Below are 17416 nucleotides of genomic sequence, written 5' to 3' on the forward strand. Positions count from 1 at the left end.
GCTCTGTGTGTAAATAGTGAAGTAGGGATTGGTTAATAGATTATTTCAAAAGGTTAATTTCACATAACTGGTGGTTGGTATATAAAGCATACATTTCTCAGTTATAAAATCAATGTGTAAAAATGTAAAAATTATCATCTTCAGAAAGCCCAAAAACTGTGACCATTAGACACCAAAGTAACACTGAAATATTTTGACACCCTGGAGTCTCATTTCCATTTCATTTGTGTCTGTAACAATAATGCTGAATTCTAAGTACCAAAAGTCAGGCTCATTTTCTTAGAGTATTTCTTTTTCTTTTTCGCAGCACGGAAAAGGATATGCTAGTCAATTCTACAGAACTTCTCTGAAGCAGCATGATTTGCACAAAGTCGACCAACAAAAGCATCAACTTTTCAACTTCATTATCTTGGCCATCCAGTTAGTTGTGTGTTACTGAGTATTAGATTGCCTCCACAGTCGTCGTGGCCGATTATAGGATCTCCTTGCTCTCAGCAGGCCTGAGAAATGAGTTGAAATGTGCAGAACTGTAGAAACTTTAGGCAACTGATTTTGCCTCTCCGATCAGTGTGTGCCTGTTTACAGCACTATATATCTTTTTCTTTCCAAATGTCACTGAGCCCTTTAGATGTTTATATTCACCATGAGAAGCCAGTCATAAGGATAAAGGAAACCTGTGCATTACAAATGCAATATCACTGTTTTAAACTTGACTGTTTTATATTATTTTTGTGTGATCAAGTGTTCCCCAAACTATTCCAACTTTACAAGAGAGATTGTGATGATGTTCTTTTCACCTGTGGGTTATAAAAAATGTTGTATTCTGAAGACCCACAAACTATCAAAGACATTCTGTAGTTTATACACCGTGTTGCGAAGTGTTTACTGTACTATTTCAAAGCTTCTAAATAAATATAAAATATATATATTATATTATATAATTTTCCTAAAATGTGGTACAACTCAGTTGGTTTTTAAATGGATACATACAGTCCACATCATACAATCAAGTAAAAGGTAATTCAGGGTCTCAAAGATAAATTTACTAAGAAAAAAAATAAGCATTAATAGCTTCTTCCCAGTTTTCTTATCTTAGTCAACCCTGTTTTTCCTTGTTTAAAAGAAAATGAAGCTCTAAGCTACAAAATTTCGTCAAGAACTTGTACTGAATTATCAATGCCAAAGATATAGTTGTTGATGTTATCAGAGGAGCACTGAACATGTACTATCAAAACACCTAACGATCTACATTATTTCAATTCTATTTCTATGGCTTTGAATTTAGAATCATTTAAAGCTTTTATAAAGAATCTCTTTATTCATCTGTATTCGTTGTTAGAAAACAAACCATCAAACACTGGGTGTCTGTACATTTTGTGATGTAAAATATGTAATTCAACATTACTTTTAAAGGAAGTTTTCATTCATATAACTCACACAGAATTTTACTTTATGTAGCTTTCCATAGTTTTGTGACTTCTAATAACACGTGCATATAAAATCTATTTAAAACTCCATATAAACATATAGAGACATATAAATATCTGAACTGGTAATGAATAACTATAAGATATAAAGAATCTCTAAATTTAAAACAAATATAATAAATTTGGAGATTAAAACGTGGTATATTATTGTTTCAATATTATCTTATGTGTGAAAATTTTATAGCTTAGATGTAGTCAGTTGTTGTATTAATGAGAAAATTCTTCACAAGTCAGCCTTGAAGAGTGAAGCTTGCATTTTACTTTATGTCAACAAGGTTAATTACTAAATTCCATAGTATGCATTTTTTCTTTTACGTGCAGTATATTCCTTTTACTCTACGTCTGTTTATTGCGTATTGAAACACAATTAGGAGAGGGAAAAGTCAGACAATGTGAGATAATTTTCTAAACAAAACACAGAATTGTCACAGCTTGCCATTAATAAAAACCTTCAACGTTATATCTAAAGGTTAGCCTAATCCAAATTACAGACCTACTTTGAAATATTTCCTTTAATTTTTTAACTGATCTTATTTGTGATGATAGTTTGAGCTATGCTGTTAAAAAATAGATGGAAAATTAACACATAACAAATGCTTTCCACCTAATTTTATGTCATTTAAAATGGATTATTTTCTTTAGATTTAACATTAAAATGCATACATATATATACATAGGTCCTTGATGTATATACTTGAGTGATATGTTGGTATCACTTATTTGACTGTTATTGAATTAGATATTGTCATAATCACAATCAGTTTATATAACAAACTACTGTGTATACTGTTCCAGTCTTTCGGGAACCCTTTAAAAATATATAGTTATTTCATCGTCTATGACACAAAAAGCACATACATTCACTAAGTGCAGCAGTACAAATTTCTCAAACTTTTGGCATTACTACATTAATATTTTGAATGATGGACTATTTTAGTAAGGAAATGTTTCTATATAATTTAACTAGAAAGAGTGTGTATGTTGTAATTGCTTTTTAAACAAGAAAATTATTTTCTTGTTGAATCACCCCGCTGTAATTAAAACCTTTCATTTTTCATTTTACAATGGGAAAATCCCATATTCATCTGCCTTATGATGTGCATTGTAAATAAGGCTATACCCACTTTATTTATAATAGCCCTATTAACTCATCTGACTTAATTCTTTTCTTTAATTATTTCACCTTTATATCATTGTATATAATCTCCCTTGAACTAGTTTCTTATAGCATATATTTGTGTATTAGTTTTTCAATATATCATAGTACCCAGTTATACTAATATACATTTTAGGTCCTAAATTTTATTATCAATCTACAGAAAAAAAAACAACAAAAATTTTACCTAATTTGTGGTACAAATTTATTTAAATATAAAACACTAAACAATTAGGTTATTAATCAACTACTCCATCCAGAATAAAACAGAAATGACAATAGAATAAGGGTATGATTTAGTACCTTGACTAAAATGTTATATATTAATGAGGGGAACTATTGAATAAAAAGTTCCAAATAAACATTTACTACATTCGTATAGAAAGAATTGTAGAATAAGTTTTCTATTTACTCTAGTTATCCTAATGTCCAATTTTCATAGTTTTCTATATACCAAGAATCATATCCAAATTATAAGACAGTATTTCATCAAATTATTTCAGAAAAGAATAATCATGATATTTACTCCTTGTTAACATGGTTAGTTTTAGAGTAGTAAAAAGTCAAAATATTTTCCTGTGGAAACAGTGTCTTAATGTTTCAAAGGTATGTCAAATGACAATTTTTAGAAATATTTCAGCCACATGTAAAATTCTAATTTTTAACTGTGAATATAATTTTGTGAAGTCATTTTAAGTCAAATATTTAAATATCATGATGGAATTACTTTACAGGTGTAATGATGTCTGTTTCATTATAAGTGAATCTTCTTTTTTGGGAAGTAATAAAGAAACATGTATATTTTATTTTATGAAGATATTAAATGCAATGCCTTTATCAAACATTGCAAATTAAATAATATAGAAGTTTAAATATCTTAATTATTTATTCCCCTGTTTTACTTCTTAAAAGAGTTATAATTTGTTGTCAGACTTTTTGTAATGGAGATGCCTCCTACTTCTCTAATAAGAGGAGGAAAAAATCTTCACACTTCTGGACATAAATTTTAATAAGTGTGCATTATATTGAATCATTTTACCTACTAGTAGTTACTTACTGGAATAAAGGTCATTCATAATATAATTACTTAGTCAAAATGTTGCAAATGTTAAGCAGGATACAGACAATTATTGAAGTTACTGACTGAGAATAGCACTGCTATTTGTAATTGAACCTGGTTTTTCCACCCCCTTAACATTTCTATGTGTGCTTTTAATACCCAAGGAACTAAAAAAAACCCTAAAACCAAAAAACTTAAAACATTGGTATACTAGATAATTTTACTGAAAATCTTATATTTTTCATATTGCAATTTGTTGGATTCTTTACCTTTTCCAACTCCCATTTTGTAATGGTAAAGGCTTTGCACTTAACTTCCCTTTTATGTTCCTTTTTAACAAGGAAAAATAGAAAATGACAAAATCCCATATTTTTTATGCCATGGAGTAGTGAAATTATTTTATATATTGTTAGCACTTCAAGGAATATCCCTCTGCTAGGTTGAACAAAAACCCTTATACGGTAATTTGTGAAACTGCTGTTCAGTAGAGTATTTTCTTTTCCTTTCTAGAACTTGGAGTGTGATTTAGATGACAGCATTCTGTGAGAATGCAGGTAGATGGGAGCCGCCAGAGTATTTCAGGCAATAATACGACTAACGTGCTAATACCTTCAGTGTGCATGCATGTATTTCTAATCACTGTTATTTTGAAGTATTTGTAAAGTTAGAAAAATGGATTTTATTTCTTGAAAACATGTCACATGCTTAGTTTGAAGTTTGACACTCCAGATGTTTTTGAGTTACATGAAAATAATTGCATTAACAATGCAAACATTCTTTAAATATTCACATGAGACTCAAAAGCTTCTGAACAATAGAACTCAGACTTCCAATTCATTCATACATCCTTGAGCTGAAAGTAAGCAGGGAATTTCTGCTCTAAACACATTTCTGAGACAGTTATCTGTGAGTGAAAACAGGGTATTATAACAAAAGATGAGTTTAAATCTTAACTATAGTGTTTGTTACTGTGAATGCTATAATAATACATAAGTAAAATGAGTGTAAATGTAATATTTTATACTGCTGTATACATATGAAATAAATAAAACTAGGATACACATTATATTATTTTCCCATGGATGGATATTCCACTGACGTCGGTGGGATCTTGGAATAAATATCAGTGGCAATATATAGCCCTAAATTTAAGAACAACTAGTGCTGATTTACTAATTTGAGTTTAATAAAACAGGTCTAAGGGTATATCTGTTCAAAACTGAGTCTCATTTGAAGCAACATATGCTAGATTTAAAGAATTTCACTATATTTAAAGTTTTGAAAGTAGGCATTTAGCCCTTCATGATTCTCATAATACAGGGGTTGGGAACCTTTTTGGCTGAGAGAGCCATGAATGCCACATATTTTAAAATGTAATTCCATGAGAGCCATACGACGACCGGTGCACCTTACGCATTATCCAATAAAAATTTAGTGTTGTCCCAGGGGACAGCTGTGATTGGCTCCAGCCACCTGCAACTATGAACATGAGCGGTAGGAAATGAATGGATTGTAATACATGAGAATGTTTTATATTTTTAACGTTATTACTTTTTTTATTAAAGATTTTTCTGCGAGCCAGATGCAGCCATCAAAAGAGCCATATCTGGTTCGCGAGCCATAGGTTCCTGACCCATGTCATAATACCTACAATGATTAATTTAAACATATATTTTCTATTTGATGTTATATTTTCTTTTTAACTTTTTGGATTTGTGGTTATACAAAGGGTCTACAAGGATAATACAGAGCTTGAAGGATAATGAGTGCCTTCAAGCAGTAAAAGAAAAACCACTTTATCTAAAATTTTAAAAACAAATTATTGCATATTTATCTTATGAAAGATAAGAAATTAAAATGCATATGGGTATCATTTTTCAAGAATAAACTATAAATTAAAGTCAAGATTTTTTTATAATGTAAAAATATTCTAAATGAATTTATGGAAATTTACATTCTGAAATAGCTGAAAGGTAACAGAAAAAATGTGCTTCTTAATTTCACATATGGTTTCTAAAACTTTTATTTTTTAAGTTCAAACTACACATCTGGATAGATAAGAGTTTAATTTTATGAAGCAACAAGGGAGAAGACTGGGTATTTTTTTTTCTTTGAGTATCTAATAAAGCCAATGCTATGGTGAAAACGGACCACGTAAAATATGCAGGAATGATAGTTCTCAATGAAACATTAACAGTTATAATCACAAGTTGTTCTGGTTCCCCTGTAACCTGTACCTCTTGTACCTTATATTTACATTTACTTTTATGCGAATCATATTATGAATTGTTTTAGTTAACTAAGATAGTGAATTTTCAGAGGTAAAATTAAATTTATTAGATTGCAAATATATTCAAGTCCAACAATGAGGGGATGCAATAATGCATGGTAACATCTGCCTTCAAGAAAATTCTAGTTTGCTTTGGGAACTAAATAACTTACAGAAACATATTGGATAACCAAATGATCAAATAATTAAGTGTTCAAAACCCAACAGTGGGGTCATAAGAGCAAATGAATATATTAAGAAAGTAACACAAAAACGAAAAGTAAATAAAGTTTAAAAAAGTAGTATAGAAAAATATTAAAATATAATTTATGGTAAAAGCGAACAGTTCTTTGTGAAATATTTTTTTCATATACATGTGTGAAAAAGGTCACAATGTGAAATATATTTTTTACTGTGAATCATTTTCCCAAATGTTTGAAAATCATGGCACCGTATGATCTCTATTTCAAATTTAAGCTTATTTAATGCTGTAAAAAGACAGGGAAGATCTTTGCAAAAAGTCACTTCTTAGGCCCTGCCAGTTGGCTCAGCGGTAGAGTTTCGGCCTGGCATGTGGAAGTCCCGGGTTTGATTCCCTGCCAGGGCACACAGGAGAAGCTCCCATCTGCTTCTCCACCCTTCCCCCTCTCCTTCCTCTCTGTCTCTCTCTTCCCCTCCTGCAGCCAAGGCTCCACTGGAGCAAAGTTGGCCCCAGGTGCTGAGGCTGGCTCTGCCGGGGTCCAGCCCCGGCGGGGGATCCAGGGGTCCCACAGGAGGAGACGGCGTTGGCGAAAATGGAGTGAGAGAGTCGAATTCTTTTCTTTCTCTTTATTCTCCGGTTAGCATTTACTGCCAGGCATCTCTGCTCAATGCTAGTATAGCTCCCTTTTTATACACGCACACCGAGTTACAATCACATGGTGTTAATTATTACTTTTGTTTCACTATGTTTTCATGTTTCCGGATAACAGTTAATTTACATCTATGAGTCACAAATCAGGTAGCAAATCATTCAAAATAACTTGAATAACAACATCAGTAAAAGCTTTTAAAGTATTAGTCTGTTGTGAGTTAAGGGGCAGAGAGAGATTTAGCAGACGACTAACAATGGACCACCACTTGCTCAGGTAAATGGCCTTGAGTTTATGCAGTGTCCTACAAGATTCTGAAAGGCTTGCCTCTAAAGAAATTAACATAACATTAAGGATAGCTTTCACCCAAAGATATGCAGAGTGCACTTGCAAGATAGCCCAGCAGCAACACAAGACATTAACTGTTATTACTTCCTACATTTTATTTAAACACTAGTTAAGTTCTGACTCTATTCTTTTCAGAATATACCACTATTTGCAGATTAAATAAGCAGGAAGAAAGGAATGTTTCTCTACTTATCACATGAAAAGGCTAGGGAGGAAAAAATGTTAAGTGAAGGTGAAGGGTGCTCTGTGCACAGCCACTGCCTCCTAAGTCACAATTTATTCTTTTTAACATGATTAAGGAATTCTCCTACAAACTTTAACCCTTTACGAGGGATATCATAGCCAGCCTCTTATGTCTATGAGCCCAGTTCAAGGGGCTTACAGGCTTTTCTGTGGAACTCACACCCTCTGTCTCATTTCCAAAGAAATCACTACGAATCTACAGGGAAAGCACGGTACTATTATCCCTGTGCCACAAATAATAGCACACACCCAGAAAAGGGGGGATATAAGGCCAGATTAATTTAAAAAGTCAAAGGGGGGAGTATCGTTGTGCCTATCCTTTGTGGTGACTTTGTCACCCCGCAGCCATTGGTCTTCACTGCAGTGACTTTGTCACCCCACAGCCATTGGTCTTCTCTGCTGTGACTTTGTCAATCAGCAGTTTTTGGTCTTCTTCTGCTGTGACCTTGTCAGCCAGCAGTTGTGGGTCTTCTTCTGTGACCTTGTCAGCCAGCAGTTGTGGGTTTTCTCCTGCTGTGACCTTGTCAGCCAGCAGTTGTGGATTGGCTCCCGACATGGCTCCATGGCCTCCGCCTCAGGTGCTAGAATGGCTTCGGTTGCAACGAAGCAACACCCCAAATGGGCCGAGCATTGCCCCCTAGTGGGCATGCTGGGTGAATCCTGGTCCAGGGCATGCGGGAGTTTATCTGACTGCCTCCCCACTTCTAACTTAAAAAAAAAGAAAAAGAAAAAAAAAGGCACTTCTCATCTACGTCTTAATCTTTGCCTTTGTATAATATGATGAAGTACACTCAACTGGAGAGTTTTTGTGGGAATTAAATGAACTGATGCATGTGAAATGCATAACACAATGCTAACACACAGTAGTGGTATATTTTATCATTAATATTATTTTCCATGACTTTACCACTATTCTTGGTTACCAAAAAGTATAGAAAACAGTCTACAAGTTGAAAACAATTTTTCCCCCCGCAATTGCAGACTGCTCTAAAATTGTATTTAAGCCTGACCAGGCGGTGGCGCAGTAGATAGAGTGTTGGACTGGGATGCGGAAAGACCCAGGTTTGAGACCCCGAGGTTGCCAGTTTGAGCGCGGGCTCATCTGGTTTGAGCAAAAACTCACCAGCGTGGACCCAAGATTGCTGGCTTGAGCAAGGGGTTACTCAGTCTGCTGAAGGCCCACAGTCAAGGCACATATGAGAAAGCAATCAATGAACAACTAAGGTGTCGCAACAAAAAACTGATGATTGATGCTTCTCATCTCCCTCCGTTCCTATCTGTCTGTCCCTATCTATCCCTCTCTCTGACTCTGTCTCTGTAAAAAATAATAAATAAATAAAATCGTGTTTAAGCAGTGCTGATTTGAAAACAATAGACTTCAGTTTGGTATCTATTAATCAACTCAGGTAACCTTTGCTATTTATTGATGGGGTGGAATCCAGAAATAAAACTCACAACCACTGAATTTTAATCATCTCCCTTAACTTCTCTCTTTTCTTATTATTAAAAAGTATAATGTTTGATTGCACTAGGACTTATCTAATTTTTTCCCTCGACCCCAATATACTTTCTGACTATTTCTATCCAATTAATGATTGCTGGAATCAATGCATATTTGACAGAATCATATATTAATTTGGGCAGTATTCCTTATCTGCTCAACAGAATTTCTTTTTGAATTGTAGACTTCTTGAAGTTGTCAGTTCTTAGCTCTGCTGATCAGAACTTGTTCTGGAGAACTGTCCCCTTGGCTGTTCAAAAATTTTAATTTTTTTTCTCTTTTTTTTTAATCAATTGAAAGTTTTATATTTTTTGTCATGAAAAATAGAATTTAAATTCATTAGCTAAAATGGGACAGTTATATTAATCTGTGACTAAGTTAATGTTTTTAGGAAACATTAATATATTAAAGGTCATTTATTGATTCTTGAAAAAACTTCCATTGAGACTACTGAGTGGATGAAGATACTTTTTGTTTGTTTCTTTTTGTATTTGTATTTTTCTGAAGTGAGAAGGGGGAAGGCAGAGAGACAGACTCCCACATGTGCTCAACAAGGATCCACCCGGCATGCCCACCAGGGGGCCATGCTCTGCCCATATGGACTGTTGTTCCGTTGCAACCACAGCCATTTTTTAGCACATGAGGCAAAGGCCATGGAGCCATCTTCAGTGCCCAGGTCAATGTCTTGGCTGCGAGAGGGGAAGAGAGAGAGAAAGGAGAGGGCGAGGAGTAGAAGGAGAGGGCGAGGAGTAGAGAAGTAAATGGGCACTTCTCCTGTGTGCCCTGGCCGGGAATCAAACCCGGGACTTCTACATGCTGGGCTGATGATCTAACAGTGAGCCAACCCGCCAGGGTCAAAGTACATTTTGTTTTATTACTTCTTACTCTGTCCTTCCCTTTGAGAGCAGTTGATAATCATTAGGCAACTCCTCAATCAATCTACCTGGGAGTAAGGAACGTGTAATTGACATTACAACCCCCTAAACTGGAACATAATCCCCTTATCAGTGTGTTCTTCCTTTTTTAATAATGACACAGGGAAAAATAAACAATTGATGTTTTAAACTGCATAAACCTAAAATTCTGAATTTTATTCTAAAAAAGTGAGAGCTCTCTTATTCCTAGTTGTGTTTTCTAATTAATAAGGAAGTGAATGATCAATTTCAAAGTTATCTGGCAATATACTTCTCTCAAAATTGATATTTGTATGTGTGAAAAGCGGTAGAGAGAAACACAGTGAGGTGGGGACAAGTATTAATTGAAACAAGAGAAACTCTTGTGGAGAAATACATGAAGAGAAAGAATAGTCTCATAGATATGCACATTCTGTGCCCTTCTATTAATTACTGTTTAGAATATCACGGTGCCTGGATGGAACATAATAATTTTGATCATCAACAAGTTGGCTTGGACTTTTTTACACTTGAGCAATTAATGATCAATTCTTTACAATGTGTAAATACTGCCCTTATTTATTACTGGGCTACATAGACTACAAAGAGATTACATAATCATTATAATAAAATATTCCAAGTCAAATCAAATTAGAGAAAGTGAGAAATAACAGAGAATAAAAAGAATACAATCATTATCTTCTTTTATTCTCTAGTCAGTTTTAAGAGACTGAGAAGCTGTTTTGATTTTTGAAATCCTTATAGTTGTATCCATATGTAAGTTAAAACAAGAAGAAAAGTAATAAAAATAAAAGATTTTAGGTGATTTTAGTAAAAATACAAAAAAGATTAAGAGATACAGTAAAAAAAAGATATTTACATTTTATTTAAAAAGATAGTAATTTCAAACTCACTCATTGGAGTGCCTTCATAGGATTTTGCTTTGTCTCCATTGCTTCTTGACAAAGATATATGGATTCATATGCCAGTGTTTGCAAATATTACTCAATAGTGTCTCAGTGATACTAAGATAATATACTTGCAATTATAGAAACCAGAACAAGGAAACTTTGGCAATACCACTAAGAGATCATATAGAATCATGCAACGTTGACATAGCATACCAAGCTTTGTGACAAGGTTGTAACACTGATCATTGATGGAGAGTATTGCCAATGTGAAGGGAGGCAATTTTCTGACTGCAAATCAATTACACGGAGTGAACGAGGTGTATTAAGTATTTTTTAAAAAATTTTGGATATTGGTACAGTTAGTTTAAATGCAATATTTCTTTTAAGACTCTTTCTAGGAGAGTCTTTTTCACTATTAGATATAATAAAAAATGAAAATAAATGTTGCAAATATTTAAGCACTACCTGATTTAGACTTAGTAAGACAACTCATAACCTTAAAAAAAAAGAGAGACAGAAAGAAACTAGGATAAAAGAAAACCCCATGTTGTTATAAATCTCTAGCTAGGCAGCAAATAAGCATAATGAACTGACAGAATGGACTAGTAAAAATGGAAGAGGAGGCACAGAATTGAGAGACACTTCAGAAGACAAATAGATTATATTTCTTCTCCAGTTAGATGGTCAGCTAACTCATGAGAAAGAAAGAAGTTACCATTACTGGGATTTTTGGTTTGTCTGAAAGATGCTGTTGCCTTTAATAAGACAACATAAAAGAAAGAAAGGTTTGTGAGTAAGGTAACCCTATTTGTAAAAGGGCTTGCTAATTTTCTCCTTATCACTCAAGTTTTACTATGCTTGCTACCCAGTGGGACCTGAACTATATTATACATATTTTAACATTTCCAGAAATTTTTAGATTTTTTTTCTTCTATCAATTGATAGTCTTACTACTGTATTCCATTTTATGTTATATAATAATTGATGACTATAATTTTCATTTAAATTATACTTCAAGTTAATTTATCATTAATTATTGTTTATTTAGAAATAATTTTATAAATATGTAATTTATAGCCCCATAGTATCCCATAGTATATATGTACCACAGCTTTTTTAATCCACTTGTCCACTGACGAACACGGGCTGCTTCCAGATCTTCGCTATTGTGAACAATGCTGCCACAAACATGGGGGTGCATTTTTTCTTTTCAAACAGTGCTATGGTGTTCTTGGGGTATATTCCTAAAAGTGGGATAGCTGGGCAAAAGGCAGTTTGATTTTTAATTTTTTGAGTAATCTCCATACTGTTTTCCACAGTGGCTGCACCAGTCTGCATTCCTACCAGCAGTGCAGGAGGGCTCCCTTTTCTCCACATCCTCGCCAGCACTTATTCTGTGTTGTTTCGTTGATGAATGCCATTCTGACTGGTGTGAGGAGGTAACTCCTTTTAATTTGCATTTCTCTAATGATTAGTGATGTTGAGCATTTTTTCATCTGCTTGTTGGCCATCTGTATGTCCTCTTTGGAGAAGTGTCTATTCATTTCTTTTGCCCATTTTTTGATTGGATTATTTATCTTCCTGGTGTTGAGTTTTACAAGTTCTTTATAAATTTTGGTTATTAATTCCTTATCAGATGTATTGTCGCATATGTTCTCTCATTGAGTAGTTTGTCTTTTTTTATTCTGTTCTTATTGTCTTTAGCTGTGCAAAAGCTTTTTAGTTTGATATAGTCCCATTTGTTTATCCTGTCTTTTATTTCACTTGCCCGTGGAGATAAATCAGCTAATATATATATATATTTGGAGCCAAGAAAAAGAAGGAAATCTTACCTTTTGCGACAACATGGATGGACCTGGAAACTATATATTATGTTAAGTGAAATAAGCCAGGCAGAAAAATAAAATTATCATATGACCACACTCATTTGAGGAATCCAATGAACAATGTGAACTGAGGAATGGAATTGAGACAGAGCAGGGATCAAAGGGACCAGAGGAAAAGAGGACAGAGGGAAAGGGGATGACAGGATGGGACAAACATGAAGGGAAGTGGGGAGGGTGCAGTAGGGAGGGGGACAAGGGAGATATTGAGGGAAATACGGGAGAGGGGGGATGCATTCAGGGCGACACTAGAATCTATGTAAACACAATAAATTAAAATCAATAAAAAATAAATTTAAAAAATATATAATTTATAAATTTTCTTAAAGATTTTTTTTCTTTCCTTGTGAAACTTTTGCTAGTGTATATAACAAAATTGGTCTTTACAAGTTTCATAGGGCTCATTAAGTCAAACCCTCTGGCTATTTTTAGGACACATACATGCTGATACAGACTGAAAAAGAAGAAGTATAAATAAAAATAAAGAAAAGATAAAACAGTTGCAAAATTTTATTTATCTTCCTTTTCCAACTGAATTAAAAAATATTTTTTAGCAAATAATTTTGAAAATGTTCTAACACCTTCATGGGGCTAGACCTTTATTTATCAACTACCATTTAAACTCTATTAGCCAATCTTATTTCTATGTTGTCTTTTGTTTTAAAGTGGACCCCAAAGAATAATAAAATTTTAGTTCAGAAAAGGGCCTTGAAAATATTCTGGTCCCATTCCCACCAATGAGGAATTACACAAATATAAACAAACTTATGGAAGAACTCGACTTACACTTACCAGTGACCCAAACCCTCCCTCTTCACTCTGAATTCTCAACTCAGTCAAGCTAACACTTCTAGTCTCTGTGTCTTATCTTAAAATCCTAGAAGTAACTATATATAAAAATACACAAATGAGTTATAGCATTTAGAACTTAACTTTATATCTTCACATTTCAATGCTCTCTCTGCCATGTGCTTGCCTGTTAAGGATGCTTCTCATGTTTAAGGCACCATGAAATTTGGTCTAAGAAACTAAAGACAGCTGTGAATGCTCTTTCACAATCTTTTCCTTTTTCCTTTCACAATGTAAATTGAGGCTAAAATTTTGTTTTAATACACGCATTTTTTATCCATTTTAACAACCTTTTATGTTAGCAGTGAATTAGCAAAAGCAGTCAAACAACTATAAGTACATCTCCCAGAGAAACCACATTTAACAACCTGCTTCTACCTCAACAATAGGTCTGAATAACCTCACTTTACAAAATCATCTTACCATCTTCCCATCTAATAAATTCACCAAATTTAGCTCATTTTACTTCAACCGACTTAGTTCAAAGCTGAAAGAAAAATAAGAAGATAGGCAAAGGATTGTTTTAATTATCAGTTAATCTGTCTGTTGGTAAGGAAGAGATTTATTTCTGCCCTAAATTTATGAGGCTGGAGAACACACAACATCAGATACTAGACAGAGGGATGACATCAACAATTTATTAGCTGAATGCCTTTTCAAGAGTTTACCATTGTCTATTTTGAGAAGTGAAACGAACACCTTGTTCTCTTTAAATAATCTCTGAAATTCTGATTGAGATAAGGAGTGTTCTGCTGAGGCTTTCAATTGAGACCTTTAGTAGTGACATCTGTCACCTTTATTTATATTTTAAGTGTATGTGAGGCAAGAGATTCCCAAGGTACTCTACTTTAAAGGGGCCAAGTCTTATACAACACACCAAGAGTTTATAAAAATATACTAACGGAGCCACTTCCTGGTAAGGTATCTCTTGCTAAGATGACTGCCTAATGTTTGCTGAGGCTTAGGTCTTGTCATTTATCAGGAACCCCCTAAGGAATGAAAAGCAGCAGTATTCCAGGGAGCATCATCATATGTAATGATGGCGATATGACCCATAAAGTGTATAAAGTCATATTAATGTTCAAAACTCAGTTGTCTCAAGGGGACTCTGTTTGCTAAGGGGTTTGAGAGGTCAGTGACCTCATCTAGCATTGTGGCATCTGTCAAGTGACTAAGGAGAAGCAAAGATACTTCCTCCTTGCAAGTGGGAAATGTCACAGGGTCCAGGACTAGCTCCAGCCTGTAGAAAAAAGGCCTTGGCTGCTGTTTAGAGCTTGTGGACTGCAGTTTCCATGACCTAATGTATAATGGCCAGCCTAGGAAACATAATACAGAAAATGGCTAGGTAGCTATCCTTGTCACAACTCTTATTAGGTGACTTGAGTGCTATGCTTAATTTTCTTTTGGGTTATGATCTTCTTTTCCATAAACCTCACAATGAGTCATTCCTGTACTCCTCCTGAGGGTGTACAATGACAAATGATGCTCATATGGCTGCCCCACACAACTAGTGATGGTTGTCTGCTCATAATTAAGAACAATACTTTAAATTCCTGAAGGTCATCTCTGAGCTTATGCATGTGCTTGTAAAGTGCTTATAGGATGTTTGTGTCTATGGTGATTTGGCCAGACCATTTAATTAAAGAATACCCCATGTTAATATGTTAGGAATGATTATCTTCTTAGCTAGTTAGATACCTAGAGAAATATTTGTAAAGCCAGCAGCCATGGCCACTAACATAGCCGCCTGCTCTGTGCAGATTCGGACAGACGGTAATGAAACAATGGAGCCAAGAACTGGTGGGCCATTACCTTTAATCCTAGCTCACACCTGGCAGGCAAGACATACACACAGTGGGAAAACACTTCCCTTTCCATTCAGGGCTCCCAAAGCCATTGACTCATCCGAGTATTCCTAGAATCAAAGGTTTTTAGCTCACCAGTCTTATTTACCTCTGTTCTCCATCTCCTCTCTCTGCACAAACTCTGCACAAACTGGCATTTCCTTCAGCACTTCACCATCTTGGCTGCTTCTCTGCAATGCTCATTTCAGGAACCGAGAGAGATAGTCCTTGGTGTCCCTTATTTTATAGTGTAGAAATGAAAGCCTTTAAGCCAGTATACAAATAAGGAAGTCTCTGATACAAACCCACTTATCTGAGGCATAAATGGGATTCCTCGTAAGAGTGCACCACCCCACATCATACAACAGTCAAGGGTGTGGGGAAAAGCTTAGTGTTGAGAAGATAATTAGAATTAAAGGGGTGAGAAAGGCTTAGTTTTAAAACTAAGCCTTAGGCCAGTGGTAGTCAACCTGGTACCTACCACCCCCTAGTGGGCGTTCCAGCTTTCATGGTGGGCGGTAGCAGAGCAAACAAAGTATAAATAAAAAGATAGATTTAACTATAGTAAGTCGTTTTATAAAGATTTATTCTGACAAACAGTGAAAATCTGACAAAGTACTTGGTAAGTAATTATTATATGCTTTAACTTGCTGTAACTCTGCTTTATAAATTTTATAAAGTTACTTCTCTACTTTATAAATCACCATTACTGTAGAATCGGTGGGCAGTTAGAAAATTTTACTACTAACAGAGATACAAAAGTGGGTGGTAGGTATAAAAAGGTTTACTACCCCTGCCTTAGGCTATAAGGACCTTGCCTGCTTACAGCCTGTCCCCCACACCCAGTGCAAACTATAAGTGAGCAAACATATACACCATTTTTACAAACTTATTTGACCCACATATTTTTGAGTCTTCTTCTTGGAGAAATAAGCCTGGGCATTGCATTCTGAGAGCTAATTGGTAAAAGATGGTTGGGAGACTCAGAAACGCAAGTTACCTTGGCATGATGGTCTCACGTTACACAGTGCCTGCTGTCTTCCGATCTTCCTGAGAGAGAATGTCACCTGTCTTCTAACCAGAGAGGATAACTGACCACCTACATGTACACAGCCAATGAGAGCAACTTGCAAGTCTAATTGCATCTTAATGACATTTTTTATCCTTTTTGCTTTTGTATTTACTTTCACTTCAGAACTAATTTGTCTTATCAGTTCCTGAAACTTTGGAACTTCCTATGGGATAAATAAGGTTACTTCTTCATACTCTTAAGAAGCATTAAATATTATGTCACTTACAACTTATTGGTTTACTTTCGAAATTCTAAAATGTTGTCAGGGTTGGGCCTGGCCAGTTTGCTCAGTGGTAGAACATCAGCCCGGCATGTAGAAGTCCTGGATTCAATTCCCTGGAAAGCAAGATAACTGACCATCTGCTCTCCTCCCCTCGCCCTCCACATTCTCTCTCTCTCTCTTCCCCTCAAGCACATCAGCCCCTAGCGCTGAGGATGGATCCGTGGAGAATCTGCCTCAGGCTCAAACAATAGCTTGGTTGCAAGAATGGCCACAGATGGGCAGAACATCAGCCCCAGAAGTAGTTGTTGGATGAATCCCCTTCAAGGTGCATGTAAGAGTCTGTCTCTTTATCTCCACTACTCTCACTTAAATTAAAAAAAAAAAATGTAGTCACAGTTGTTTTTTTACTTTATTGTCTTTCAAAGAGATTTTCCCTTTACAATTTTTCATTTTAATAAAGGTTTGGGAAAAGTGAAGGTTAGTGTGCAAATACACCTTTTTTCTCTCTTTAACTGGAAACTTGAAAATAAGCTTTGGACAAAATGAGCTAAGGCTTATGAGTATAACAGACTGTTCAAGAAGAAATCTGCTCTTAGATTATTAAGAGTTTGGGAGATGTTACTAGTGTTGCTTGCTGTTGTGAGATCTTGCCGGTATCGCTTGCTATTGTTGTTAGACCTATATAGAAAGCACTGCTATGTTTGACATTGGGTCACATTTAGGAATTAATAATTTAAATGTACAATATAAATAATTAATTTCTCTCATTACATAGAAATAAAATCACAAAATATGATATATAATACCAATCTCCTCAACTGCAATT

The 17416-nt window shown here is 34.8% G+C and overlaps 1 protein-coding gene across 1 annotated transcript in view; it reads left to right on the plus strand.

Annotated features, from left to right (window-relative positions):
- PCDH10 (protocadherin 10) overlaps positions 1–4890 on the plus strand; it is a 42432-nt gene extending 37542 nt beyond the window's left edge. Inside the window, exon 5 of the mRNA XM_066385199.1 lies at positions 308–4890. Within this exon, the coding sequence (XP_066241296.1) occupies positions 308–327 (20 nt within the window). The 3' untranslated portion in view covers positions 328–4890. The remainder of the gene's footprint in view (positions 1–307) is intronic.
- The last annotated feature ends 12526 nt before the right edge of the window (positions 4891–17416 follow it).

The sequence above is a fragment of the Saccopteryx leptura genome, chromosome 1, assembly GCF_036850995.1.
Source record: "Saccopteryx leptura isolate mSacLep1 chromosome 1, mSacLep1_pri_phased_curated, whole genome shotgun sequence".
Taxonomy (NCBI): Eukaryota; Metazoa; Chordata; class Mammalia; order Chiroptera; family Emballonuridae; genus Saccopteryx; species Saccopteryx leptura.